At 44.7% G+C, this 26,855-nt stretch overlaps 1 protein-coding gene across 2 annotated transcripts in view; it reads right to left on the bottom strand.

The window, feature by feature from the left end:
* LOC138493150 (uncharacterized) overlaps positions 1-26,116 on the bottom strand; it is a 311,298-nt gene extending 285,182 nt beyond the window's left edge. Inside the window, exon 1 of one of the 2 annotated variants that reach the window (XM_069620334.1) lies at positions 25,923-26,116. In XM_069620334.1, coding sequence (XP_069476435.1) covers positions 25,923-25,977 — 55 coding nt within the window. In that variant the 5' untranslated portion in view covers positions 25,978-26,116. The remainder of the gene's footprint in view (positions 1-25,922) is intronic. The other variant, XM_069620335.1, reaches the window with a different exon arrangement.
* Between the last annotated feature and the right edge of the window lie 739 nt (positions 26,117-26,855).

Raw genomic sequence — 26,855 nt, 5'->3', positions numbered from 1 at the left:
AGAGGGGAAAGCAACAACTGTATACTTGCATTTTAAAATCGACAAACTATATCTAAGGGCTGGATATGGCGTAGGGATATCCGATAGAAGTGCTCCCAGAACCGGACCAGATAGAAGCGCATGCTGAAGCAAGCCTCATTTTCTTTTTAGATAGGTTTTTCTAGAGTGGTAGGGCTAGCTAGGACCGTTGGACTCGGGGCTCATTTTGGACTACAACCAGCACCCTTAGTTTTAGAAGTCAGGGAATTTCTAATCAGCGGGCCCTTTTATTTTGAATAAACCTATATATACCAAAACCCATTGTTGTCAGAGTCCTCCTGGTTCGACGCAGGTCACAAATTGAGGTGTCCGTGTGTGATATAGTTTATCCCTTAAGGACATGGAATGTCCGAAATGACTGCGAACAGTGCATCGGTCTCCAACCGAATTGGTATTTTGTTTATATATTAAAGTAAGTTACACAGTAAGAACTGTTTCTTCAGTAACAAAGGCATTGTAAAGCAGTAGTATGTCCGCAAAGGTACAGCACTGGGGGGATGGTTTCTTGGTCTTGATTGTATGGTTTTATGACGTAATGCATAGTGGCCAGATGTGGTAGCCCAAATACAGTTTGTCAAGAATGTATAAATATTTGAATCCTATAAAATAAGGGTGGTGCCCGCTTTCCAATAGGGCCCGCTCGGCTGGTAGCCCTCTATTCAGTTTCCACCTCTGTGATGCCATGCCCTCTTCTCTGGATGCCTTGCTCCGATACACCTCTGCATCCTCTGACAAATCTTCCATTATCTCCCCTACCCTCACAAAGGCTCAGCAATCCTGCATAATCTACGCCAATTCCCTCTATCTGGGTGCCCCTGCCCATCGATCAGAAAGCTCCAAAACTCTGCTGTTAGGTTCCTCCTTGTCCTTTCACCCAGCGCCCTACATAAGACAGGCCCTCAGTTCCTCCAACACAAGCTTGCATACTACCAACCAACCAGAAACCTTCGATCTGGCTCCACGCTCCTCCTTGGGAATTTCTCCCCTAACCCCCCCCCTTTCATTGCCACTAAAGTTGCAGGATCCGCTTTCTCTGTCCAAGCCCCCACCCTCGAATTCCCTTCCACTAATCATCCACTGCTGAGATGATCACCTCTCCTTCAGGAAGGCCCTCAAAACCTGTCTCCTCCCTCCAGCAACCCGACAAACCTTCAATCCATGCTCACCTAGATCATGAAACCGTTTGTGCCCGCCCAGCAAATCCTTGAACACAAGGTAAGTATAATCTTGGATCAGACCGGACAAACCGATTCCATGGGCACTTCTAAGCAACATGCCAACTGATGGTCAGGTTACATACGGATTTACACACCATTTCAGTGGAAACTAGCCACAGACACAGTCGCCCACCCTCTTCCATACACCAGACTCAAACACTATGCACAAGATCTCTGCCATCAGAATGCAGCCAAGTCCCACAACAAAAATTCAGTCTAGCTGGACACAATCATGCACTCTCCTACCCACCTCAGCACCCATCCACATGCCGGACCACCATGGGTAGCTTACTGGGGCTCGGTCATCCCACCCATTTTCTATTTGGCCAAATACACACATGCATTCCAACACTCCCAGCAATTTTACCATAACTTTCACTTCGGTCCCCAGTGGGTCGGCCCCCTTCTCCCCCTCCCGCACCCCCTCTCCCCCCCCCCCCAAGCGCATTGAAGCCATACTAATGGGATAAAGGGTTGTATACAAATTGTTCAACGCCAAATCTATCTATATATCTATATATTGAAAAGGTCAATTGTGACCCTTTAAATTTGGTCAATTGTTCATTCGAACAATTGTAAACGAACAATTTGGGTAATCCCGGGATAAAGGGGCTTTATAAAATGACAAACTACTACACAACCACAGGATCCCAGTCCAATCATTCAGGAGTCCACATGTCCTGCCTTAGCATATGGCACATGCCCTAAACAAGTGACTAAAAACTTGCTGCCTAATTCTTTGAGCCTTGACCTGTATAACAAATCGTTGCTGTTGGATAGTGCAGAATCTTTGCTTGCCATGCACCTTGGTGGTTTGACCTCAGCTAGTGCAACCATACAAAAAGTGAAGGGGTACTGCGAAAAACAAGGATTTTTCTTAAGAGCAGATCCATAAAATATTGTGGAAGTTCAATTAATGCATGGTAAACCTGCCCCTCTCCTACTGCCAATGATCTGCTCACATTGATTTTGTCCAACCATCCCTAATGTATTTGCTTGCAACCAACATTCCATCTTTCTCTTGAACCGTATTCTGCTAGGTATACCTAGTACGGTTGCAGACATGGGACAGAGCTTTTTCCTTCTCACTACAAGCATACAAAATGTCACCAACCCAGACATGAAATCAAAGATGTATTCCACAGTAATCACAACTGGCAAGGCAACATACCCTGGCTAGAACCCACAATTGTTAATACAAGCAAAAGGGGCACCTCAGTTCAGTATAGCTAGAGCCTTCCTGATGCCCAAACACATACCAACCCCTCCAACTCTGCAACATCGCGCTTCTTTTTATGAAAGCCATAAACATGCTAAAGACCAGAGACCCCAATACCATGGGCGCTGGCAACAATTACAAAACAGCCTCGGGTTTGTAACCAGCTCGCAAAACAGGAGATAACCAACACATCACTGTAGCCCATTTAAAGATGGCCTTGCTTTTCCATGCAAATATCAATTTTTTATAGCACCTCCAGTGGAAACATTACATGTTTTGGTAGTGAAGCCTAAACAGGACTTCTGCTGGTGCATCTTGGAGAATGAGGATGTTGAGCACCTTTCTTTGTGACTGTAGATGTCAGATCTGAAATACAATTATGAGATAAAGGGTTGATTTCGCCCCCCCCCGCCTCCCCAAAACAAAGTGTAATCTTTCCAAATGGCTACAACTCTGATCACGTTCTTCTCAAATCAAACACATGCTAAGATGTCAGAGAAGACCTCTTCTACTCTGTTCTTCAATAGCTTGAAAACCAGACCTTGCACACGGAACAGAATGCGCAGTATAAATAGCTTAAATCGGTGATGAAATTAAGGAACAGCTCAGACACAAGGTAAAACGTGAAACTCAAGCTCAGACTGGACGGCACTTCCACTGGATTAGAAGAAAGATTATCCAACAAGAAGCATTGTCTCAGATCCGCAAATGTCCATCTTACATTTGCTCAATTACCCCTGTGTATCAGCCACTCTAAAGCCTACATACTTTAAACTTGCATTCCAACTGTTTCCTGGATTAACAGTACTTTGCGTTCCACAGGCTGAGCTCTATGGAGATTTCTTAGCAAAAACTCTTGCAGGGTGCGCTGTTGAGCAGCCGTTTGACGTGGACGTAGATTCCGACTGCTCTGTTGGGGCTGCTAAAAGCCTGTTAAAATCCTGCCTTTGAAAGGGCAAGAATCGAGCAGGAACGTTACTGGAGGAGAGGGGGAATCCATCTGTAATACCATCTCCAAACATCAGAGCTGCTTTGGGCTCCTGGCACCCACCAGCCAGTGAGGAGAGAGGTACGCAACGTCCACACAGGGGAGTGTGTTGCTGGGCTGCTGTAGAGAGAAGACAGGACCCGCCAATTGGAGAGTGCCGTCGGCACCGCACTTACCAGATAATGGAAGCGGGCTACCCTAAACAATGACTGTGTGCACCGGTGTGGTGCTCGACAGACTGGGCGCAGTGACGGGACATCAAGGCACCCAGCGGCAGGGGGCCCGATAGTCCCAAAATTCACATTGCAGCAACCCAACAACAGTGCTCTGAACACCAGTGAGCAACGTGGGCACAGGCAGGTGACCTGGGCGCTGCGGTCCAGGGTGGTCTCAGTGCGGTCCCTGGGCAAAGAGGCCCTAGAGAGATGCTGGACCCAGATTGCCCTGACGTTTGGAACACTTTCATCCCTCACCCCCTCCCCACACCCAACAGGAGCGGTGAAGGGTAAGCTGCAGAGGACTCAGGCACAAGAAGGCTCAAAAAAGACACTGGTGTGCACTGTGGGGGTAGGACACTGATGCCGCATGTGCCGCCGCCCTCTGTTATGCGGCCCTACACCAGTTGAGATCTGACTGAACCCTGGAAAGGGGGGGGCGGTCATCACTGAACATTGAGACAAATCGTGGAGGAAATATAGAGGAGCTCTAAAGAAAAAATAAATATATATAGAGGAGCACATGGGGCTCCTTAGACCTACAACCCTTCCCCCCCCCCCGTCAGAAACCTAGAAAGGGGAACTGAGAAGGGGATCACTACACTGTGGCTGGCCAGGTGTCGGCACCACCACACTCTAAGAAGGGCACCCTCCCTCTGTCCTGGTGTCAGGGGAGGGAGTGGTGTGGACTTGCTCCTGAGAGGGAAGAACCATGCAGTCAGAGACTGGGGGTGGGCCATGCCCTGGCTCTGTGGCCCCCAGGTTGCACTGGGTGCACAGCACTCAACGAACCAGCATGACAGCAGCCATGCTGAGCTACATCTGAAGACACGTGGTGTCCTGTCCGGGGCAGGGATACAGGATGCCCCCCCCCTGAATGGTATACTGTTAGGAGACCCAGGAGACAGTCGGCGTGCCGCAGGAACCCAAGGGGAGTATGCAGAGGGCTGCAGCGGATCACGGGACCTCTGTATCTACAAGACTTTCCCCACCCCTCCCACGGGCACATACATCCTATGTTCGGCCCAGCGGGGTGGAGAACGAGGACTTCACAATAGGAACCCTATGCTTGGACTCCTCCAACAGAGAACCACGATAACAGGTCTAATTTGACCGGCCCTCTGACCCCTGTTAGGAGGGCACTTGTCTGCCTACGGGTCCCTGGAATAAGGACTTCCCTCCCTACCACGCAGCTGAGCCACTCAAAACGGCCTTGAAACAAAAAAAAGAGGAGCCTCTCCCAGACCAAAATATTGATCTGACCCCAATGGGGAAACACATGCTTTGCAAAGTGGCGACGCAAAACAAGATTGGCAAATACACCATGAGCACACTGGCAAAGGTCCCCAACTCTGTTGGCAACATGCGAAATTACATCACAACTCAGCAACCACATCAGACTATCACTCACGGACATTATGGCTGCCATTTGGGAATCTAGGACATTGGTGGAGACCAAAATAGATGGGTGAACCTCCGAAGTCTCCTTCCTGAGACAAGACCTGCGGAATCGGACGTCCTGAGTTGGGGAAACAGAACAAAGAATCTCAGACACAGAGGATACAGTAAAGAAACTGTAAGAACACATGGAAAATAAGGTCACTACCCTGGAAGCTCGCGCAGAAGATATCCAAGGCAGGTCCCACCCTAACAACATGCGCATCCTGGGGCTCCTGGAAAAAGTGGAAGGACCCTATATGAACTCTTCCTGGAAGGATGGCTGTCAGACCTCATGGCCCCTTAAAAAAAAAAAAACAAACAAAAATAGTTCTCCATAGAGTAGAGGGCACATAGGATCCTAGCCGGTAGATCGATACCTGTGCCCCCTCGCGCACAGGAATTGCCAAACTTATGTATTATAGGGACCAAGCCACTCTCGTTCATAAGGCACGCAAGACAGGCCCAATCACAAATTGGGTTCTTTCCAGACTACACGAGAGAAGTCCAAAAATCCTGTCAGTCCTATGGCTCATTAAGAGAAAACTGGCGTCCTTGAACATTAAATATGCACTCATCCCGGCCAACCTCAAAATGTACCACAATAACATTACACGTGTTTCAGAATCCGCGTTGAGGTCTGGGACTGGCTGGAAACACAGGCTCTCTCCTCCCCTCGCCCGAGGCACCGCACACCACGGAAAAAACACAGCCATGATGGTCCGACCCAAGAGCAGACCACTACACCACATAAAGAAGGCATGGTGGTGATACATCTAGAAATGGTGGAAAGACTTGATGACTGAGACCCGGACCCGAGAACCAAGTTTGTCCGGATCTCTCATGGCAGTGGAAACCTTACCCGCTTCCTCTCCACTTTCCTCAACCACACTAAGCTTAACGCTACATATCGGACCCCTATGATTGGTAGCCCCGGACAGGGAATTGCGGATCACCCCCTGGTGATTTCCCCAAACAGGTTCTTAAGATGTATGTTTGTGTTTAGAGCGACAGGTGCTTCTGGTTGGGGGAGTTTATGGGGCACAGTTAATATACATGGATGGCATAGGATACAGCCACCTATCGCTAGGATTTGCAAAGAAAGGGCATATGAGGCTGGTTACACTACAATAGAACATGAAGACCCAATTTTCTGAGAATGGAACATCCAGACGGTTTATATCACAGATTTACTTGGCAGCAATGGAATCGATATGGGTGGCGGGGGGGGGGGTGCACCGAGACCCTAAGCAGGAGGGGCCACATGTGTGGGGGGGGGGGGCAGCAACCAGGGCGCATGATCCTACCTGATGCTTAAATACACGTCACACGTGCATAGGACGCAGGCTGGTCAACTGTCCCTGCTGACCTGGAATGTTATGGCCTTGGTTCCAGTGTCAAAGAAGACTAGTGCTCCAATACCTCAACTGATACTCCCCAGATGTTGCCTTTCACAGAAACCCACTTGATGGAACAAGTAGTGGCTTCTTTAAAAGATCTAACTACCCGCACACATACCAGACAAGAAGGGGCGCCAGAGGTACGATGATACTTATGAGTGCCTTTGCAGATCGAGAAAGTACGGGCTGATCCCTGAGGCCGCTTCGTGGTGGTGCTCTGTCACATGTGGGGAGAATGGTGGGGCCTCATTGCGGCCTACGCCCCACCCCAACTCACAAAGAAACTCCTCATGAGTTACAGAACATATTACTGTGAGAGCGTGTGGATCTATGGGCATTAGGGGGGGGGACTTTAATGAAGTTATGGAGGTTGCTATTGAAGATCACACAAGGGCTATAGGATCCGGGGGACCCCCGACTACTCTATATACCTTTGCCGAAACAATGGGATTGTCCGACACCTGGCAGACAATACACGCCACTGACGCTGGGTTTTCGTTTTACTCCAACGCACATAGGCCATTGCAAGAATTGATTAATTTTACATCTCGGATCACTCTCCTTTGCTTATAGTGCGCAGGCCACAGACCGGATGCCGCCAGAACACATATTGGGGTTGCCCGAGATTGCCTAGGGACTCGAGAATAAGACCACGGAATACTTCGACGTAAAGGAGGGCTCTGTGGAGTGTACGATTATGCTGTGTGAGGCATACAAGGTGCATCATCACGCATGCCTTCTTTACGTGGTGTAGAGGTCCCCTCCGAGGGGAAGCCATTTCCTTAGTGTCGGCTTATAGTTTAAGAAAAAAATTAAGAAAAAAAAAAAAAAAAAAAAAAAAAAAAACACACCCAGAAGATTGTAGACGCTGAAAGAAGTGTCAGAAGGTGAGGAACAACCACTTGTGCTGGGAACTAGGCCCACATAAGGCCTTATTAACGGCACAAGAGGCCTTAAGCAACATAGCCCTAGACAATGCCCAAACCGCTCATGGGCGATCCGGAGCCACATCTATGAGAGTGGATAAGGCAGGTAAGACTCTGGCTTGGCTGGAGAGGTGCGACTCAGAACAGATACAAACTGGTCTGGTTTTGCCTGGCCGGGTGGTGGAGAGGATCGACTTCGCTTTGTGGATGATGTCCTCATATACTCCAGTGACCCTACATCTCCTGCCCGATTGTGTCCCAAACTCTTAGAGAATATCAAAACTTTGCTGGCCTAAGTGTGAATGTTCAGAAGACCATGTACTTCCCAATTCAAGGAGCAGATGCTGCAATCCCCGAATCCTGCCCATACCATATTTCCATCCTGGGCTTCACATATCTGGTATACTTATTGGTCCAACACTGGATGAGTTCCTCCAGCTTAATCTACAACCCGTACTAGACAGATTCGATAGGGACGTCTCTCATTGGCAGTCTCTCCCACCATCACCAATGGGCAGGGCAGTGTTTTTTAAGCTGACGACACTTCCACGACTCCTGTACGTCTTACAGAAGGCTCCCCTCCCCATCCTCTCTGAAACCTTCGCAGCAATAGATAGTAACCTACGCACATTGCTTTGGGGAGGGAAACAACCCAGAATCACTCTAGCACCATTGCAGTGCTCAATATGGGAGGGTGGCATCGGACTGCCATGCATCCGCACCTATTTAGCGGCACACACAGGGGTGGTAAAAGAATGGCTACATGGGGGTACCACACTCCCACATAGAGATATCAGCTATGCACCCCATCTCACCACTCCAGACTCTATATGCGGACAACGGGAGAGTGCCGGGAATGGCAAGAATGTCACTTCATATTCGCCATACTTGGAAGGAGGCACATAAATGCATGTGGTGGGGAACAAAACCAACACTATCCCAACCCTTATGGCACAACATGCACCTCCCAGAAATACAAAGAATTGGCTGCTTTGGGAACTGGGAAAGGCGGGGGAAACACACACACACACAATCCAAGAGGGGCGCTTGCTGGAGTTTGATAGCTGGTTTTCAGCCCATAGACCGATTTAGACATGCACAGCTGGCTCATGCCATAAACGCTCAGTTCCCGGATATAGCCGATGTGTCCCCCTGCTGCCCCCTCGAAACAAACATTCTTCCGGAACGTATCCCCTCCAAGGTAATCTCCACGCTCTACCAAGCCCTTAACTAACTTACCAGGCTAAAGTAAAGTGGGAAAGGGACCAACTGGGTGGACGCATTAATGTTTCCCCGGGATATAGGCATTGATGCTAAGTTGAGGTTGCCCTCAAAAGTTCCAGAAAATATGGGTGAAATGGCTGGACGAGTACTGAGACTTGACTCTCTACCCTCCCTTCCTCCCACTCTACCCCCCCCCCTCATCTCTCCCACACCACAGATGCCTGTGAGACTCAAGATCACAAAACATTTCCTTCTTTTTCTTTTCTTGATAGGTTTGATGTACCTTATAACCCCGCTGCCTCTTATACTTCTGTTAATGTTGGTTTGTGTAAAACCTAATAAGTGTTATTAAAATAAAAAATAAAAAAAAAACTCTTGCAAACCCTCTATGAAAACCCACTTCTCATCATTACTTGCATCACCAATTTCCCCGGGATGCTTCCAGCATGGATAGACACAGCATTGCCATAAAAGAAAAGATGATGGTATGGGCTTTAAACAATAAATAACCTAGCTCGAGAGCAGTAGAGCGCTGTACTGAGTGTGGGTATCCAACATTTGGGCTGCTATCTTTTAACAGCAGCGAGTGGAGGTCTATGGGTCGGTATGTGCATCCATTAGAGGTAGTCCATGGTCGGGTGCTGTTGAAAGTCACATTGAGAGATTTGTGGAGAATTGTGGGGCCATCCGAGCCAACACTGGGATGGAGAACCAGAGGGTGGGTGACTGACAAGGTAAGGATTGTTTGCATGACCTCGCTTTGTGGACAAGTTGCGATTCAAGCCGGTTAGACAATTTACTCTGCAAGAAGCATATACCACCAGATATATTGAGCTTAGTGGCCAGGTACACTGGTGTGCTACTCGTGGCTGCTTTGTAGAGGATACATGCAGTCTTGAACAGTATCTTGCAGAGGAAGCAAACGTAGTTAACGTAGGACGGGTTGATACATTTCTGAGCAGCTGGGAGCCTGGTCAGTAAAGCATTTCTCTGATCGATGTGCAAGACCACACAGGCCTCGACTATGGTCTAGGAATCCTGCGCAAGATGAAAGGTTTGCTTTTTTCCCCCGAAAGGTGGAGATCCAGAACCAGGATGTTTGGGCCTTATTGGCTCTGTGAGCCAATGTGGCTATGTGTTTCTAGAAGGACAGGCTGCTGTCTATGGTGAAGCCAAGATTATGCAGAGTCTGAGAGTAGTGGATCAAATCCTTCTAGGCGCATATCATTGAGCCATTGTTGTAAACTCAGCAGGCAGAACAAGGAGGACAAATTCAGCCTTGGATGGGTTTAGTTTGAGGTAAGCAGTCTAGATCTAGGAATGGACGATGTACAAGTAATTAGAGACAACCAATGCCTGGTGGGCTTTTTCACTCATGTACAACTAAGAATCATCCGCATATTGGTGGATGGCTATATTGGGATCTTTGATGAGCACCCAGAGGCTCCATGTAAAAGGTTAAAAAGAACGGTGAGAGGATGGCGCATGGTGAGAACGGGGGACTTAGCAGGAGATGTGGAGTAGGATAGAATGCAACCAGGTCATCTGGACTGCATAGTGTCTTGCTGAGAAGTAGGAGGTCAACCAATCAGGACAGTGCCAGAGAATCCCATCCTGTCAGCAGGTGGGGGCAGATGCAGTGGTTGACTGTTGAATGCAGCCGAGAGATCAATCTACTCTTACAAAGACACTGGTAGGTACACCACTTTAAGCATCCAGGGTAAGACCAAGCACAAGAAGGCCTTTAACTACCATTAAACTCGCATTCTTACACCTCACTGGATAGCAGGCCAAATAGGAGATGTTAAATGCATCCAAGTTTCTTACATACACCTTACAGAATAGTGCATGTTTTAACACTGCAACACAACAAATTATGCATCGATTCCTCATCCAAAGCCACATGCAGTCCTCTCGACTACCACGTTACAGAATGCCCACCCCTTCCACTTGCAGAACTGCGTGTAGCGTAGGTAGCTTAAAATGTTTTTTTATAATATTTATTGTTTTCAAGTCAATACATGAAATACAACAATGCACACTTTGAACAATACAATTGAAATATTAAACATCCTTACATTGTCAACTACAGAATCTGCATTTGCCCTATTGCATGCACTATAAATTATTTATTTTTCCCTACCCATTAGAGCAATAATTTTCTTCTTTCTCAAGTAATGTCAATACAACAATAAGACCCATTTATACATTAGACAGGAACACAAGACAATCATTTACACAGAACAAAAACAAATAAAACACATCTCTCCAATTCCAGACTGCTTAGACATACATGTTGCTCAAACTTATGCTCAGTTACCATATAAATCATTAAAGGATGCCCAAAGATACAGATATTTCCCCTCCCTACCCTGCCTCTGAAACATAAATCACTCAAAATTAGGCAATACCAAAGTATCATCAACCTAGCTCTCAACTTGTGGCTTTTTCCCGCACCTTCAAGATCTGCTTTGCTGCTATTACGAGTATTGTCAACCCAATTCCCATACAACCGAGTAGATTTACATCGCCCACTATCCGATAACACCACCTACAATGACATTCTTGGAAAACTTACTGACAAAATCATGTCAAATCTATCCAGCATTTCGGCACATGGGAACAATATTACATATGAACAAGTGTCCCTTTCTCTTTCCCACATCCCAATTTGCACATCCGTTCTGGTTTCCAATACAACCGCTCTAAGATTTATTGATGTATAAGCCTTAACTTGAGGCCTAACTTACTTTTATATCCCACCTGTCATATAGGTCTCCATTTTCCTTCTGCAACATCCCAATTCTTCTTCCCATTTCCCCACCAATTTCTTCCATGAATCAATCATAAAGCTGTCCATTAGTACGAGATTCAGATATGTGGAAACTGAGCGTGGCGACATGCAAAAGATAGAGCCGGTTGGGCTCTACATTGGCACAGATAACATACTTAATTGAGTCAAAAGAGACTCCAATTCCTTAAACCTATTCCTTTCCCCATTGTCCAAATGAAAAACCCTTTGTAGTTCCTCAAATGATAAAATATGCCCATCCCACACTAAACCCCAAATCTTTAGAATCCCTTTTGAAATCCAACTTCGCCAATTAAGTGTCTTGTTTGTAATCCATAGACCAGGATTGTGCCAAATAGATGCCCTGTGATTCAGAAATAAGTTCCCATTAAAATCAATCAACCACCATACCATCATTTCGTAGTCACTTTGATGGATGGCAATTTAACAGCTCCCTTGGTAATTTGTCCATTTAAAAGATATTACTCAGATGAAATTGTGACAGTCTATTCCTCTCCACTGTCAACCAAGCTGGTTCACATTCTGCCTCTGGTGTCACATAAAGGGCAACCTTCTTTAGTATGAACCCCTAAATAATTTTCCAATTCCGGATATCCGAAGCCACCCTCCTTAGTACCACTTAATAAACCTTGGAATCTTTGGAGTTTTCCCTTCACCCTTGATCTTTTTCTTTAAGGTATTGATTGCATTATATATATATATATATAGAACCTTCGGTAAGAGACATTTTAACTGCATTGATCCTCGCCCAGATTCCTAGTTCTAGCCTTTCCCACTTCCTGATATCTTTAAGATTATCCATTAATTTTGCCACATTAAAATCTACCAACCTCACATCTTAGGTTAGATAAACCCCTTAATATTGTACATGTGCCTCAAACCACCATTTACAGCCCCAGTCAGAAAAGTCTCCTCTCCTACAAGACATGGAAAGTGGGAACACCTCTGTTTTATCCCAATTAACCTTGTATCCTGGCCTTCTCTTTCAAATGTTTAAGACTAACACTACCATCCTCTGGGTTTGAAAGAATTAACAATGTTGTCAGCATACAAGAGCACTTTATCTTCTTTGAGCCCAAACCGCAAGCCCATAATTCTCTGTTCTTTACGTATCAGTCATCAGTGGTTCCAATGCAATATTGAATACAAATGGTGATAAAGGGCAACCTTGTCTTGTTCCTCTCATTAGGCTAAAAGCATAAGACATCTCATTGTTTACCAGAATACGTGCCTTCGCTGCACTCTGCAGGCAGTGAATCATTCCCGCAAAGTTACTTCCAAATCCCATTCTCCCAAGAAAGCCCAGTTTACTCTATCAAATGCTTTCTCGGCATCCATGAAAACAGGAGCTGTGTTTACAGATTCATTCTGAGGTTATCGTACCCAAATCTATCATTCATAAACCGTATCTGCGACATTCATTATTTTCCCGATACAGCTTTCCAGTCTGTTTGCCAAAACATTTTTGAGTTGCTCAATCACTGACAAGACTTCATTCACATCAATTTAAGTCTCTAGAGATATACTGTCTTCTGTAGTTCATATCCATAAACTCAAACAGTCCCTCCAGGTCCTGCTCCTCCTCCATATATAATTTCTCATAATATTCTTTAAAACTCTTACAGAGCTCAACATTCTTCCACACTAACGGGCCAGTTTCATTCTCAATTCCCTGAACAAATAATTTCCACCTATAACCTTCAATTTATTATCCAATAATCGCCCACCCTTGTCTCCACCTTCCCAATATTTCAGCCTTCTAAAGAATAGGCCCTGTTCTGCCATCAAATTGGTTGTACTTGCTAAGGTTTCTTGGACACGATTCATCTCTATCCCATCTTTTGTCTTCCCTGATTGCGCATATTTTTGTTGTAGACAACAATTTGGCTTCCATCATGTTCAGTGCACCCAAGGATTTCTAACGGAAACGTGAAGTCCTATTAGTTCTCCCCTGATTGTAGCTTTAAAAAAAAAAAAAGTCACACTCGATGAAATTTCATCTACCACCTTTTTCCTTCAATATCCCCATTTCATACGCCGTCTTTGAAAAGATGGCACACCTGCATCAATCTTCAACGAAGATTAACTGATGCACGATCCGAAATGTCCAGCTCTCTAATATTTACATAAAGAGTCTCATCTATTAGTGTTTGTGGTCAGCAGATAATCTAACCTAGAAAATGAGTGATGTGGTACATCTCCCTCCATGTATCAACAAGTCAAACTTCTGAAGGAAAGACAAACTCTTTACATGCACTCACATTAGTATACCTGCATGAACCAACTATCGAGTCTATGGTCTTGAATACAGTTTAAAAAAATAAAAATAAAAAGAAATCACCTCCTAAAATGATATATATCCCCTGAATCTCACACAATAGTTTAGAAACTCAAAAAAAAAAAAAAGTCCTTTCTGGACAAGCACGGTCCATAAACGCACCATAATATGATCGATTTCTCATTGTAAGGTATGTCTGCAAAAATAATTTTGCCCTTCCCCATCCCTCACTACCCTAGCAATCTTAACCTTTCCTAAACAAAATGCTTACCCCCCCACCCCACCAAAGACTTCGTTGAGTAACAATTAGACAATTCTCTGTTACACCTTGAGTTAGTCCGAAATTGTCTTGCTGCAACTGTTAAAATGCGTTTCTTGCAAAATAAAACACTATCTGCCTTTGCGGTCCACAACCGTGCCATCACCTGCAGTTTAAACCCTTTACATTCCCCGTTATTATTGTTAATTCGCTTTTCAATCTATCAACTTGTTTATTTTTCCTATAAGGTTGTATTAATGATCATTCACAATTCAAACTGTAGCTTGTAGCTATCCCCTAGTGACATCTTAAGCGGTATGATTACAAAATAATAAGTAAAACAGACTAAACACGAACTAGACGTAACACAATCTTGTAACCCGGAGAGAAACTCCAAGCAACCAAGGAGTTCCAAATTTCTCTGCACATTCATCATTCCAAACCATACCCCCCATAACAGCGCCCTCCCCCAATCCTATTTTATATACAAAAAAAAAAAAAAAAAAAACTGTCTCTAAATAGGACTAGTAATCCCTTTTCCTCTTGCATTACCCTTAAACACAGAAATCATTGTGTTTTAAGAGCAACTTTATACATTATAATTCCCCTTAATAGTTACTACTGCCTCATACAGATTTGTAGGACACCAATCTACTTAGTTTACCTCAGGGTTAGCAGTGGACAACCATTCTCCTTTTAAGTTATAAATGCATCTGCCATCCCTACTTTAAAGTATACCTCTTTCATTGCCAATCCAATTCCTTCTATAATATAATCTGGCTATAGTCAAACATCAGTGGTCGAAGTGTACGAAAAGTAGTGGAACTATGTTCCCTACTGGCCTGAACCGCTCCCCACAGACTCCATCGCCACGCCCCCTCCCATGTGCAATAAACCCCCCAAAACACATGTGCCTTCTCTTTAAGGAAACGTCCTGTGCAGTGCACTGAAAGTGCAGGTTTAAACTTCTTCATAGACTGATTTTAAAACGAAACCGTTACGAAGGGTATAGGAACGGTAAAACTTCATTAAAAGAAGTAGAGGAGCACCGCTGCAGACCACTTCGACCACTGTCAAACATATTTGCACTCTTATTTATAAAAGCTCATTTTACCAGACTATCCCCCTGCCTAAATAATTTCACCAATCCCAACATTTATTATGCCGAGTAAGAAAGTCCCTCATATTCCTGTCTCCTTAAAAAGTAAGGAGATTTAGTATACTCAAAATCTCCCTAACATACGATTCCACCCGTCCTCCATCTAGCTCTCCCACTCCTAACCCACTAAATCAGAACTAACCATCCACCAATACTGCGACTAATTCACCCTTTACTAACAATAGAATCAAAATTTTTATTCATTTTCCGTCAAATAATCCACAACAGTTTCACATGTTGTCCATAAAATTGCAACAAGTGATTACCCTCCTGGCAGGGAAAGTGCTACTGCATTTTCACTATAATAAATCTATCATATTATGTATATTACTCCGCGAATTAAGTTCTCAGGTGAGCTCCGCTTGGATCTCTCCCTTCCTCTAATTACTGAACCTTAAGTTCTCTCATACACTCCTCCCCCAACCCCTCCAGCTCGCCCCCTCCTAAGATCCCCATTCATCGAAATCAACCCCACCAAATCTTTACAATCACTGTTGGAACTGCAAGATGCTCTGAATTGTCAAAAGAAATCTTCGGCACAAAAGGCTATAACCTATACCAATTCTTTGATTATATGATCTATCCCCCCCTATTTGCACATTCCCTTACCACATCTCCCCTAACTTCATTTTAATAACATTTACATTTTATGAAATACAAATCCAAAACAAACTCTTCACTATGATGGATGCCACCGCAAAAGTAAAAGTCCTTATCAACTAAAAGGAAGATTTAGTAACCAATTAAAATTGGGAATGGAAAGCACATGTTCTGAAGAGTACAGCACGCATCATTGACCAGACTGCACGATGTTAGTGGTTTGAATCATGTTTCAAAGACATTGCAATCCTGAGGCACTTAGTATGATCAGTCTGATCATTCCCCATTTGCTGGCGCCCATAAGCATCAATCAGCGCATTCAGATTATGCATACGCAATCTCGCGCGCACAGTATAAATCAGGTTTCTTTTCCAGCAACCTCAACATCACCTCTCCCCACATATTAAATCCATCGAACATGCACGGCATGGCCCATCAGAGGGAAATACACCATAGTATGTCAAGTCGCTATAAAGTTCAGCATGTAGATATGTCTGAGAGCTTCAGCTTGTATCCTTCAGCAAATACACTACTGTGTAAAAAGATCTTAACTCCCTGTCTAAACTCAGAATGCTGCAACAGGATCCAGTAAACAGCGTTTGCCTCTTATCTAAACTGACATAGCCACCAAGGTTGTGTCAAAGTATTTATGAAGCCGATTTATAGTGACTGATGAATCGATTGCATATTACGGAAACTTCACTATAATCAAACCGTTGTTTAGGCAATTACCGAGATTCCCTATATTTATAGGAAGCTTGGCTGTACACACTCAGCAAGGGTTCCGTTATTTGACCGCGTCTGTGACTTATATTCACTGTGGTACGCGAACAAGAAAGGGGGGGGGTAAAAGAAAAAATTAAAAACATGCCATGCGAAAGCCATATCTGCCTACATTTGGCATAAGAAAACCCAGAGACTGATGTCATCGGATCCCCGCCCCCTTTCCAAGCTGGAGACTGATAATCAAATTTCTTAATAAAAGTAGGCAGAATCTGCAAGGTTGATTAAATGATTGTGAAGTTAAGACTAAGCAACCGATGAAGCCGTAAACAGGCAATATTGTTTTTTGTAAATAAAATAGCTGCAGTTTCTAGAGTTGTTAGGCCTTTATTATTCTGCAGAGCCGTTCTCCCATTTGCCTCTCTCGCCTTCATTAACACCCTTTGAGAGCCCAAGCATTCCATTAGGGAGCCGGACCCACCGCGAGAGCTGGGGGTGTCTTCATTTGTTTTTGCAATTAAACTAATCTGGCTGAATAATGGCCCAGCTACTTTGCCGAGTGGTGTGGCCTCTGCGTAGCCCCTTGAGGCGTAGGAGTAGAAGGTGCTCTATTGCTATTTATAATGTTCGGCGCAGTGGGGGAATGACTAACAATACACCCCAGTAGCAAGTCTGGAAATGGTCCAGAAACCTGATCTGCAGCTTTCCTTTCCGTCGGCACAGACGTGCGTTGCACTGGGCCATCCGTAGTCTCCAGAAAACCCAGAGATTCGACGATCCTCCCTGGAGATGCAGAGAAGAGTGCAAAAAAAACCTGAGCTTCCGGGTTAAACCCGGAGTCTAGGCAGGGATGGCGAAAGCCTGTGATTAGTAATAACAAGATACCTTCTTTACTGTCACCACTACGAAACCCGGCAAGATTTAATGCAACAGCTGAGATGCCGAACACGTATCTTTCCTCAAAAAAGTGCATGAGCCTGATCATACGTTGTCGTTACGTTGCTTATGCTGCGTGCCAAAACAATAGGTCATTTCCTCACCTAGGATTTCTTCCGCGGGCCACACTTTAGACAAATACATTTTTAAAACGGTGTCAACAGCAATGCGTTCCAACTTATATCAATACTAATAAGTAAAATAAAGGCTAAAAATGACAGTCAAACCATTATGAGTAAATATATAAACTTCCATGAATTGCAAAAGAAGATCATCTTTTCTTCTTTGATACTAATCAAACGCTTTGGCTGGGTGTTTCCTCCATGGGATGATGGTCCAAATCTGTAAAAAAAAAAAAAAATGCTTCTGCCCCCTGATCTGTGAAAGAGTGCACTTGGCCATTCAGCACCACTCAAGATCGCTGGATATACCATGTATTTTAAATGTTTGGTTCTTACTTTCTCCTTCGCCACATCTTGACTTAGGTCACCAAAGATGACGATGTCATGACCTCCCCAGGTCAAATCACCTCTCTCCCTTGCCTTTTCAATACCAGCTCTCGCACAGGGAACCTCAGAAATGTTATGATGAAATGCCTTGGTCTCTGGCCAAGTGATTTTAGGACCCAAAGATCTATGTGCCGTTTCAATCTCCAGAGGGGTCTTTGGATCCAGATGAAGCATTTTTATCAAAGCCTTTTCCAGAAAATTCACAGGGCAGCCATGTTCAAATTTCTCTGGAAACCCTGCTACGTGTACATGCTTTCTCCATGAGAAATTCTCTTGCTCAGAGCATCTGATAGTCGGCTTCTCCACATGAATCTGTAATTCCCTTATTGATCAGCGTTTTTCGGGAGTCACCATCCATCGTGTTTAGGTGGCTTTCCACAGTGGCAATCTTGCCAGATAGCTCATTGTATCCGTCCTCAGAGGCCAAAAGCATAGTCTTGATTTCACACAAGACACTTACTCCTAACTTGTCCAGGCGTAGAGTCTATAAGAAATTCTTACCTGAAGACGACGCTAGCAGCGGCTCATATCTTTGATGAAGAGATCTGGTGGGCCAGGCTAATCTGAGGTGGGCGTACTACATGGGTTACTGCAACCGCCAAAATCTTGGACACAATACTCACGACTACAACCAAAGAAGACGTGTAGAGTAAACTGCAAACTGTAAAAACCCAGAAGCGAAGAGTCCGAGCACAAAACCTTTTAAAAACCTTTTAGGTTAAAAGAAAGTATTAAAAAAAAAAAAAAAATAGTCTTGATTTCTGCAGTCACCTTCATTAGGAGTTGCGTAATTTTATCTTCTCTTTTCTCGCAGTTCACCTCCTCTCCTTTCTGGCTCTTTGAAGGCTGTAAAGTTTCTGTGTTTTTCCTCTGCCACCACAGGTGATTTCAAAATAGATGAATGCAGGACATGGAGCTCAGCCTTCAAGCAGCATACGCTGGAGCTGCAGGTTCTAGAATCCACCTTCTGTACTGCCAAACATGACACAAATCTCATTTTTACTGGCATTACAGTTGGTCCACTTGGTGCCCTCACCACTGTTCAATCCCTCACCCTGCCCCCAAGAGTGGAAAGTGTGCCAATGCTGCCCTCAACAAAAGACACTCATCTTCCACCCTCACTAGGGTCTATGCATCTCACACGCACTTGGAGGTGAGCCCCACGCTATGCACATTTCCAGGAATCGACCTTTGCACATTTTTGTCATGCCACTGTACAAAAAGGTTTTGAAAAAAAGCATGATACTTTACACAACTCTAACCATCATAATATAACCAAAGAAGTCACATTCCCTCTACTCCTAGTCTCGAGAACAAGAAAACCTGTATTCACAGACAATCTAAGATTGTGCCTTGATAAATTGCAGATCAAGTCAGAATAAGTACTCCATTACAAATTCTCTTAATATACTGTAAATTAGATGTACTTTTTATTACTGAAGCATGGATGACTGAAGACTTGCATGCTCCGTTTCATCATTTGATGGCAGAAGAATTTTCCATCAAATAGATCAATAGAACAACTCACAGGGGAGGCAGTATTGCTGTCATTTGTAAGGCTTTTCTATCCATTATTAACTTCAAGACCTTTCCTGGGATAGTCTTCAGAAGTATTTATTTTCTCTGAAGTGTCATCTGGAGACTTTTATGCCATCGTCCATTCCTCAGTCTTGAGGATTTTATTATCCTCAACAGTCCTGGACACCAATAAACTCCTGCTCTTAGGAAACTCATTATGAGATCTTTATCAGCTTAGGTCTCTTCATTCACTTGTACCGGACATTGCCTCTACCTGATCTTTAGCAGACAATGGACTACTGAGTCCCTGATATGGAGTCCCTATTATCATATGGATCAGTTTATCTTAGCACTGGTTGCACAACAAGGACTCCCGGTAAGCTATAGATCGAAAGCTACCTTATTAAAGGTAGCCTCTTCAAGGTGGCTAAACGCCCCCCTGGCATAAAAATGTGGATTGTGGTTCCTTTTAGCCAGACTGCAGTTATAGAAAGATAGTGCGGCAAGAACCACATATCTACCTCAAAGTACATTATATAAGTGTATTTGCACAAGAAGCAAAATCAACCCAAGTTACTAAAGGCCACACGAGAAGGGCTTCATATTTAGTAAAATCAAGAATAAGCGGCAGAAGCGAAACTCAGCAGAGGGAAACAGTGCCAGGAAAGCCAAGGTCGGATCAGTAAAATAGACAAACGGTAGCTACAATTAATTGAAGCCAAGAACAGAATATCCTGCTTCTGAAAGGTCAAGATAAAAAGACAAAAGGCAGGTGGTGGGTGAAACAAAAATCAAATACACAAATTATGTGGAGAAGAGGCAAATTCACGGAGTCTGAATCATGCGACCAGCTGAGCAAAAAGAAGCAAGAGTGTCACACCTACGCATGGCAGCAGGCCAGACAAAGACATCAGAACTTTTCCAGACAGGATATGCAGTCTCGAGGCCAATCACAGTGAAATAATTGACACATGGCCACTAAAGTGATGATTGATGTAACAATAATTGGGGGAACTAAGGGGCACCCCGCACCTGGCCGACCATTCTGCGTGCTGCTAAGCAAAGTGGAAAAGTATGCATGGGGTTGTTGCCAACCCAATCACAATGGGCCAAGTAATCTAGGGTCCTATAGTTAGTAGAACCAACAGGACGTCATACTTTTAGTGACGTCTGCAGTAGCCATTTTGAAGGAAGGGCTTAAATGCCCCACTTGACAGCGTTTACTGAATCCTCTTACTCGGTTACCATTTACAGATATAGTACCTATATTAAAGTTACCTTTCCTAAACCAATAGAATTGCCAACGTTTAAGCGTTAAAACGTCAGTGATGACAAGTTTTCAGTATAAATGTTATGTTTTTTATGAAGTTCGTTGGAGTTGTGAAGCGAAAGAGAAGATCACACATCCGCTGATATTCATGAAACTCCCCATTTTTTTGTATGTGTCATTAAACGGACTCCCTTTGCCAAACCGTCGAGTTGTCATTATTGATTTGGTGTTGGAGTATTAATCTGCACCCCACCCATCTCACAGGTGCTGCTATCTTGTCTTAAAGTGCTTCTGGCCAAACCCCGAATCTATGGGCCAGTTGGGCTCTCAGAGCACAACACACTGCCTGAGCCTCACCACCAGTGAATTCCACACACAAATACTATCCCTGTGCACAAAGTATTTCACTTCCTGGGGATTAAACGCCTGTCAAGTTCAACACACAAACAACTGTTCCACTACAGAGCCTGAAGCATATAAAATCAGTGGCGTCTCCAGGAATCGTGGCCGATGAAGGGTGGGCCGAGCATCAAAAGGAAATGTCAGGGATCACCTTTAATTGACGATAGAAAAGTTCTACAACATAAATAATGCTCAGATTACTTACCGCAATCTTCGTTACTTCTAGGCCTACTCTTCCTGGTCACAGTAATCACTTATTAGGCTCCGCCTCCCAAACAGATCTTTTTGTGGCGGTATAAAACCTCCATCTTACCCATAATCCCCAGTTCAGAGCAAGACCAGAAAGATCACAGGCTTGTCCACACCATATGAGGGTGCAGAGGGTCGGCAGTACTGTGACGAGGAAGAGTAGGACTAGGAGTAATGAAGATTATTGGTAAGTAATCTCAGCATTCAATCCGCATTCCTCTTCCCAGTACTCACCTATGAGGCATACTCAAGCAAGAAACTGGTGGAAGGACCCAAAGAAAAGAAGGCAGTCATAGTAGAAATACCCCAATGCACCGAGTCATGGACCAGAGCACACAACAGCAGGGCCACAGACAGGACTCCAACACCAAAGGACCCAACCAAAGGGACTCCCACAGCCAGCCTGAAGGACATAAGAAGCGGACACGCCAAAAACACCCAAAGGAACACCCAAAGCTACAGCCCAGGAAGCATCCACACCCCCAACAGAACGACACTGTAACCCTAAAAGGACTCAAAACCCTGTAAAGGAGCAGGAGAATGCCTTCTCACTAGTTCCCGCCCCCTCACCACAAACATATTAGAACAGCAGATGAAAGGCTAGGATTGGGACCCCTTGTGCAATCCCACTACCACATCAAGGGTATGAGAGACGTTATGCACTCGACAGCCATATAAAATGGACCCTCGCAATGAAAGTGTTAAAGGATGCCAGCACGCACCTATGGGCATCATGGAGCATTAATTGAAATTTGACGAGGGCAGAGTGATGTCATGAAGATATATGAACCTGTGCTGAAACGATATGAAAATACTTAAGTGACGATGTAATTGAAGCACCAAGAGAAACATAAAAGCTAAAGTAATCATGGATATAAAGAAGAATGAAGTAACTTACTGGTCAATAACTGTAAATATGCAGTAATGCAAGACTGCTATAAAGGAATATATATTGTAGCAAGGACGGCCACAATAGGAAAATGGACACTGGCTCATGTAGAGTTCAACTAAGCTACCAGACCAAAGCTGCAGAATCAGGAAATGGTGGAAACACATTTTGTGTGCAAAACATTAATGAGTCGAGGTTGGTCTAGGATCAAGGATACTATTTTGAGGAATAATTGCAAGATACAAGGAGAGTTATACGGATATGCCCTGAATGCGAGACATTCCTCTTAGAATAGGATGAAGAAAACATCTGCAACAGCCAAATTATTAAAAGTGTATGAAGTCTATGTACGAGAGAGTGAGCAAGTCTCTAGAGGCCAAGAGGGGCAACAGCACCCTGAATAATTGAATCAAAAAGCATTAAGAGGCTGGCAGGAGAAAAATTACTGGGGATTGTGGGTAAGTAGAGGGCTTATACCTCCACCCAAAAAAAAAAAAAAAAACACAGGCATAAAGTGCTATCAATTTGCAGAATGATTATTGCTAGTTGCCTTGTTCGCTCCTTTTTAGATTGTTAGCACTGCCCTGTTAGCACTGCCCTCTTTAAATAACTAAAGTTCGTAAATATGACATTTTGTATTTCATTGTCTTGAGAACTGGTAAGCACTGCTCTGTGTTTAATTACTGTATTTCCCCGTACAATCGAAGAGACTCTCCTCTGAACACACGCTTTCCTTCTTACCTAGAATTACATGTCTCAGGTGTTCTCTAGTCCATTGCTCGCATATCCCTACAATTCCTGGGCGAACGTGCAAAGCCAGTCTGTGGCAGTCCTATACGTGATACAGGTAAGTGCTGTATAGCCGTTTCTCTTTTACTCTTCACTGACCTTATGGCATCAAAGATGTTTTAGAGGCCATCGCCAAGGCCAAAGGACAGTCCCTTGCTCGGCTCTCTAAATTTGAGACAACACAAGTCGCAGTCCATGAGATTGTACAGGGAGCAACGGCCCGCGCTGTAAATAATCTCGGCAATGACTATGGGCTCCTAAGACGCCCACACCTAGTAACAGAGGCATGAGGACAATAGCCTGCGTATTGTCTGAAGGGTCACATGAAGAAAAAGGCAGGTAATGACAAAATGGCGGGGTGCTCTACGATAGCACTGGCATGGTTGACATCCTTTCTGGGGGACCGTAATGCAAAAGTACACTGAGGGGGAAAAGTTCTCCAAGACAGCCCACATAAGTTATGTGGTTCCACAGGGAGCTAGTTTGTCTCCCCTACTTTTTAATTTGTACATGAGATGTCTGTGTGATCTACTGGAAAGCGTTGGCGTATTTTTCACTAACTACGCCAACGACACCCAGCTGGTGCTGGTTGGAAATTACCATACAGACAGTGCTAAAATTTCAGCAGTATACAGCATCATAGAAAAATGGATGGAGGGCAACTGGATGTGTCTGAATAGTAAGACAGAATTGATGATTTTTGGCACCCATCAAGCAAGAGCCAAGTTAAGCACAGAATAGGAGTTGTTCCATATTAAAGATTAATGTATCCAAGTGGCCGCTTAGGTTGAAACCCGTGGGATGATTATGGCAGCAGAGGCCCAGGTGAACTACCTACACAAAAACAACTCCTACGATCTACGCTTATTGAGAGCCATACGACCGCTCCTAAGCGACAAGAACTCTGCCACCATTGCCAGGGCAACCACCTTGTCCTGCTTGGACTGAACTATTGCAACTCGCATTTCCTCGGCCTCAAAGAAAGGCTTAGAGAGATGTCAGATTATGGAAAATAACGCTGTACGCGTCATTAAAAGGATTAAGAAAAGAGATTGTGTGTGAAGGAAGGAAGGCACTGCACTGGCTCAGGATCAAAGACAGGATCCTCTTTAAATCTTTGACCTTAGTGCACAGGTGCCTGCATGGCTCAGCACCAGCATACTTTAAGAAAAAGATCTTAAGCTACACTCTGAATCGGTCACTGAGGTCAGAAGCACATGGCAGGGTACAAGTGCCCTCGTTGAGCTGAGTAATGGGCTCAGGCAGAGCTTTCCCAGAATAAGCTGCCCCACTCCCTCTGTCTTGAAGATAATTACCCAACTTTTATGAAGCTCCTCAAAACCCAGCTGCTCAAATAAATCAACCACAGAGCTTAGGAGAGCTTGTTAACTTAGATGTCCCAGTCATGTTTTTGTTGTATGTTTTGCGTTTACGCGCCCTGATGCCTGCCGGTTTTCGGCACTCTTTAAGCACAAATAAAATAAATACATAAAAATGTGATGTCAACCGTTTCTAGATGGATACTGGTAAAAGTAGGTCAAAACAACATTAATATGTGGAGCATGATGGCATTTACAAAATGATAGGCCACTATACAACAGACAAAGCATCCAGTCTTACTGCCCGATTTATTTATTTTTGCAGTGCACAAAAACCTTGGATAGCTACGAGCTAGTTAGATTGATGAAAAAGAACGGCAGAGGGTGAGAAAAGAGGGGGGGAGGGTTATGCATCAGGATGAGTAGTGAGTCTTAGAAGGTGCTGTGTTAGTTGAAGAGCCAGGTCTTTAGAATTTTGGGAAAGGTCCTGTGGGCAGGTTGTTTTCTGAGGACTGGTGAGAGATCAACCCTACTCCCCATCAGTTCCCATGCAATTAGCACATTATCCACTCAAAGCTGATGCAAACGTGAGAAGAGGACATGTTCAAGGAGTGGTAGAGTGACATAGCACAGCACACAGTTGGTCTGACTCCAGTGGACAAGAAAGGAACTCATTACAATGTAAGGAGTTTCACAGTTGGTGCATTTGCCCAGCACCAGGCCCTCTACTGCTCACTGGAAGGGGGGGGGAAGGGGGCAATGTCTCCACACTAGAGATACCACGGTATCAATGCACTAAAGAGCTGCACCTGGCACGAGCTAACAACAACCGCCTCCCCTCGCCCCCCCTCACTGCCTTTCCCTCAAGCATGTAGTGCCTCTTCTCTGAGCTACACCTCACACAGGTACTAGCCCGACACTGCCGACAGAAGCCACACCACAAAGAACTGCCACGCCACCAACACCCCCCCCCAGACTACATAGAAGATCGATGGTGCATTTACAGTAACTGCTTAAACTTCTGGATGCTGACTAGTCATCTCGAATAAATGCTGCCCCTTTCTTAACACAAGAGCTGCGCCTCCAGAGAACTGTACATCGCGCAAAGACCCCAAACGTCGGAGTGGTTTTGTACATGTACACCGTCACACACGATCTGTCGCCCTCACCCCCAACCTCCCCCCAGAAATAAAAATGCAACCAAGCGCTGCACCTCTCAACCGCGGCACCAAAATATATGCTCTAAAACTCACTCAGCTACTCCTCCCGACAACCCCCAGACTTGCCCCCGTATTGTCAACCCCCAAACTACACCGTACATACTCCAGCCAAGACTAAAATTGTGGTTAGAAAATTCAGAAATCAAGGTCGCGGCCTGCGTCACATGTTCGATCCTGAGCAGAACAAAACACTCGTCCACCCAACGACAATACATTCAATCGAAAGTAGACAGCGACCCCTCCTCCCCAGACTCTTTCTTTAACGAGATAAAACCCGCAGCTCGGCGCCTAGGAAGCCCTTTCCCGCTAAGACGAGAAGCTGCACCTTTTCCCGGGCAGCAGAAGAAGCAGGCCCAGAGGTGGCTGGAGGAGGTCGGCATGGCGTCCCGGGTGCTTGGGGCGGCCTCGGAGGCTTCCTTGTCGGATGGTTCTCGCGGCTCTCGACGCGCAGCTCGCCTGCGTGACACAGGTGCTGAAACTAATTAGCGGCCGAGCCCTTTCGCTGGAACTAATCAGACTTCTTTTTGGGCGAATTTAAAGAGGCAGGTCTACCTGAAAGGATATGTTCACAGTACCTTGCCGACAAGTCCACGGATGATACCCGTTGTTCTTAATTTCTTTAACTCTGCTTCGGAATGGGAAAAACAATCGCAATTTCCTACTTTTGCAGAACCGATTTCAGGAAAAGCATGACAAGTTTGTACCAAAATCAAACTGTACCTATATAGCTTAGTGTTACCAGGTGACTCTATATAACCTGCAACACTCTACCCCGGACCTGGGCTTAGATTTGGCTTCAGTACACTTTAGTAAATTAAAATGACCCAACACTACGCCTCCCAGAAGGTAATTGATGGAGAAATGGAAGCCCAGGACTGCAACATGACATCTCTGGTGATATGGAGCCACCTGGGAGTGTGACTAATCCGCAGCTAGGTGCTTGTCCTTGTCGATGTGTTTTTCAATTTCCAGGAGTTATTTTACACCTTTCAGGAAAAACAGTCTAAAAAACTCAAAGCCTACTCACCTGTTATAACCCAAGAGTGATCTTTATGCCTTTTACTTTGTGAGTTACATAAATGGTGAAATTGCTTTACAAACACATTCTGTATTCATACTTGTATGTGTTAAAATGTCATAATTGCCACAATGCCTCATGTCACCCAGTTTCAATCTAAGTCCATCCTGGCTTTTTAGCTTACAGTGCTTCACATGCTGGCCTTGTAGGTCTGTAAGCATAGTGGAAACAGCACAGCTA

This window comes from Ambystoma mexicanum, chromosome 10 (genome assembly GCF_040938575.1).
Source record: "Ambystoma mexicanum isolate Mex_15411 chromosome 10, UKY_AmexF1_1, whole genome shotgun sequence".
Lineage (NCBI taxonomy): Eukaryota > Metazoa > Chordata > Amphibia > Caudata > Ambystomatidae > Ambystoma > Ambystoma mexicanum.
Note: the sequence above shows the minus strand (reverse complement) of the source record. Positions and strands in the feature narration are given on the sequence as shown.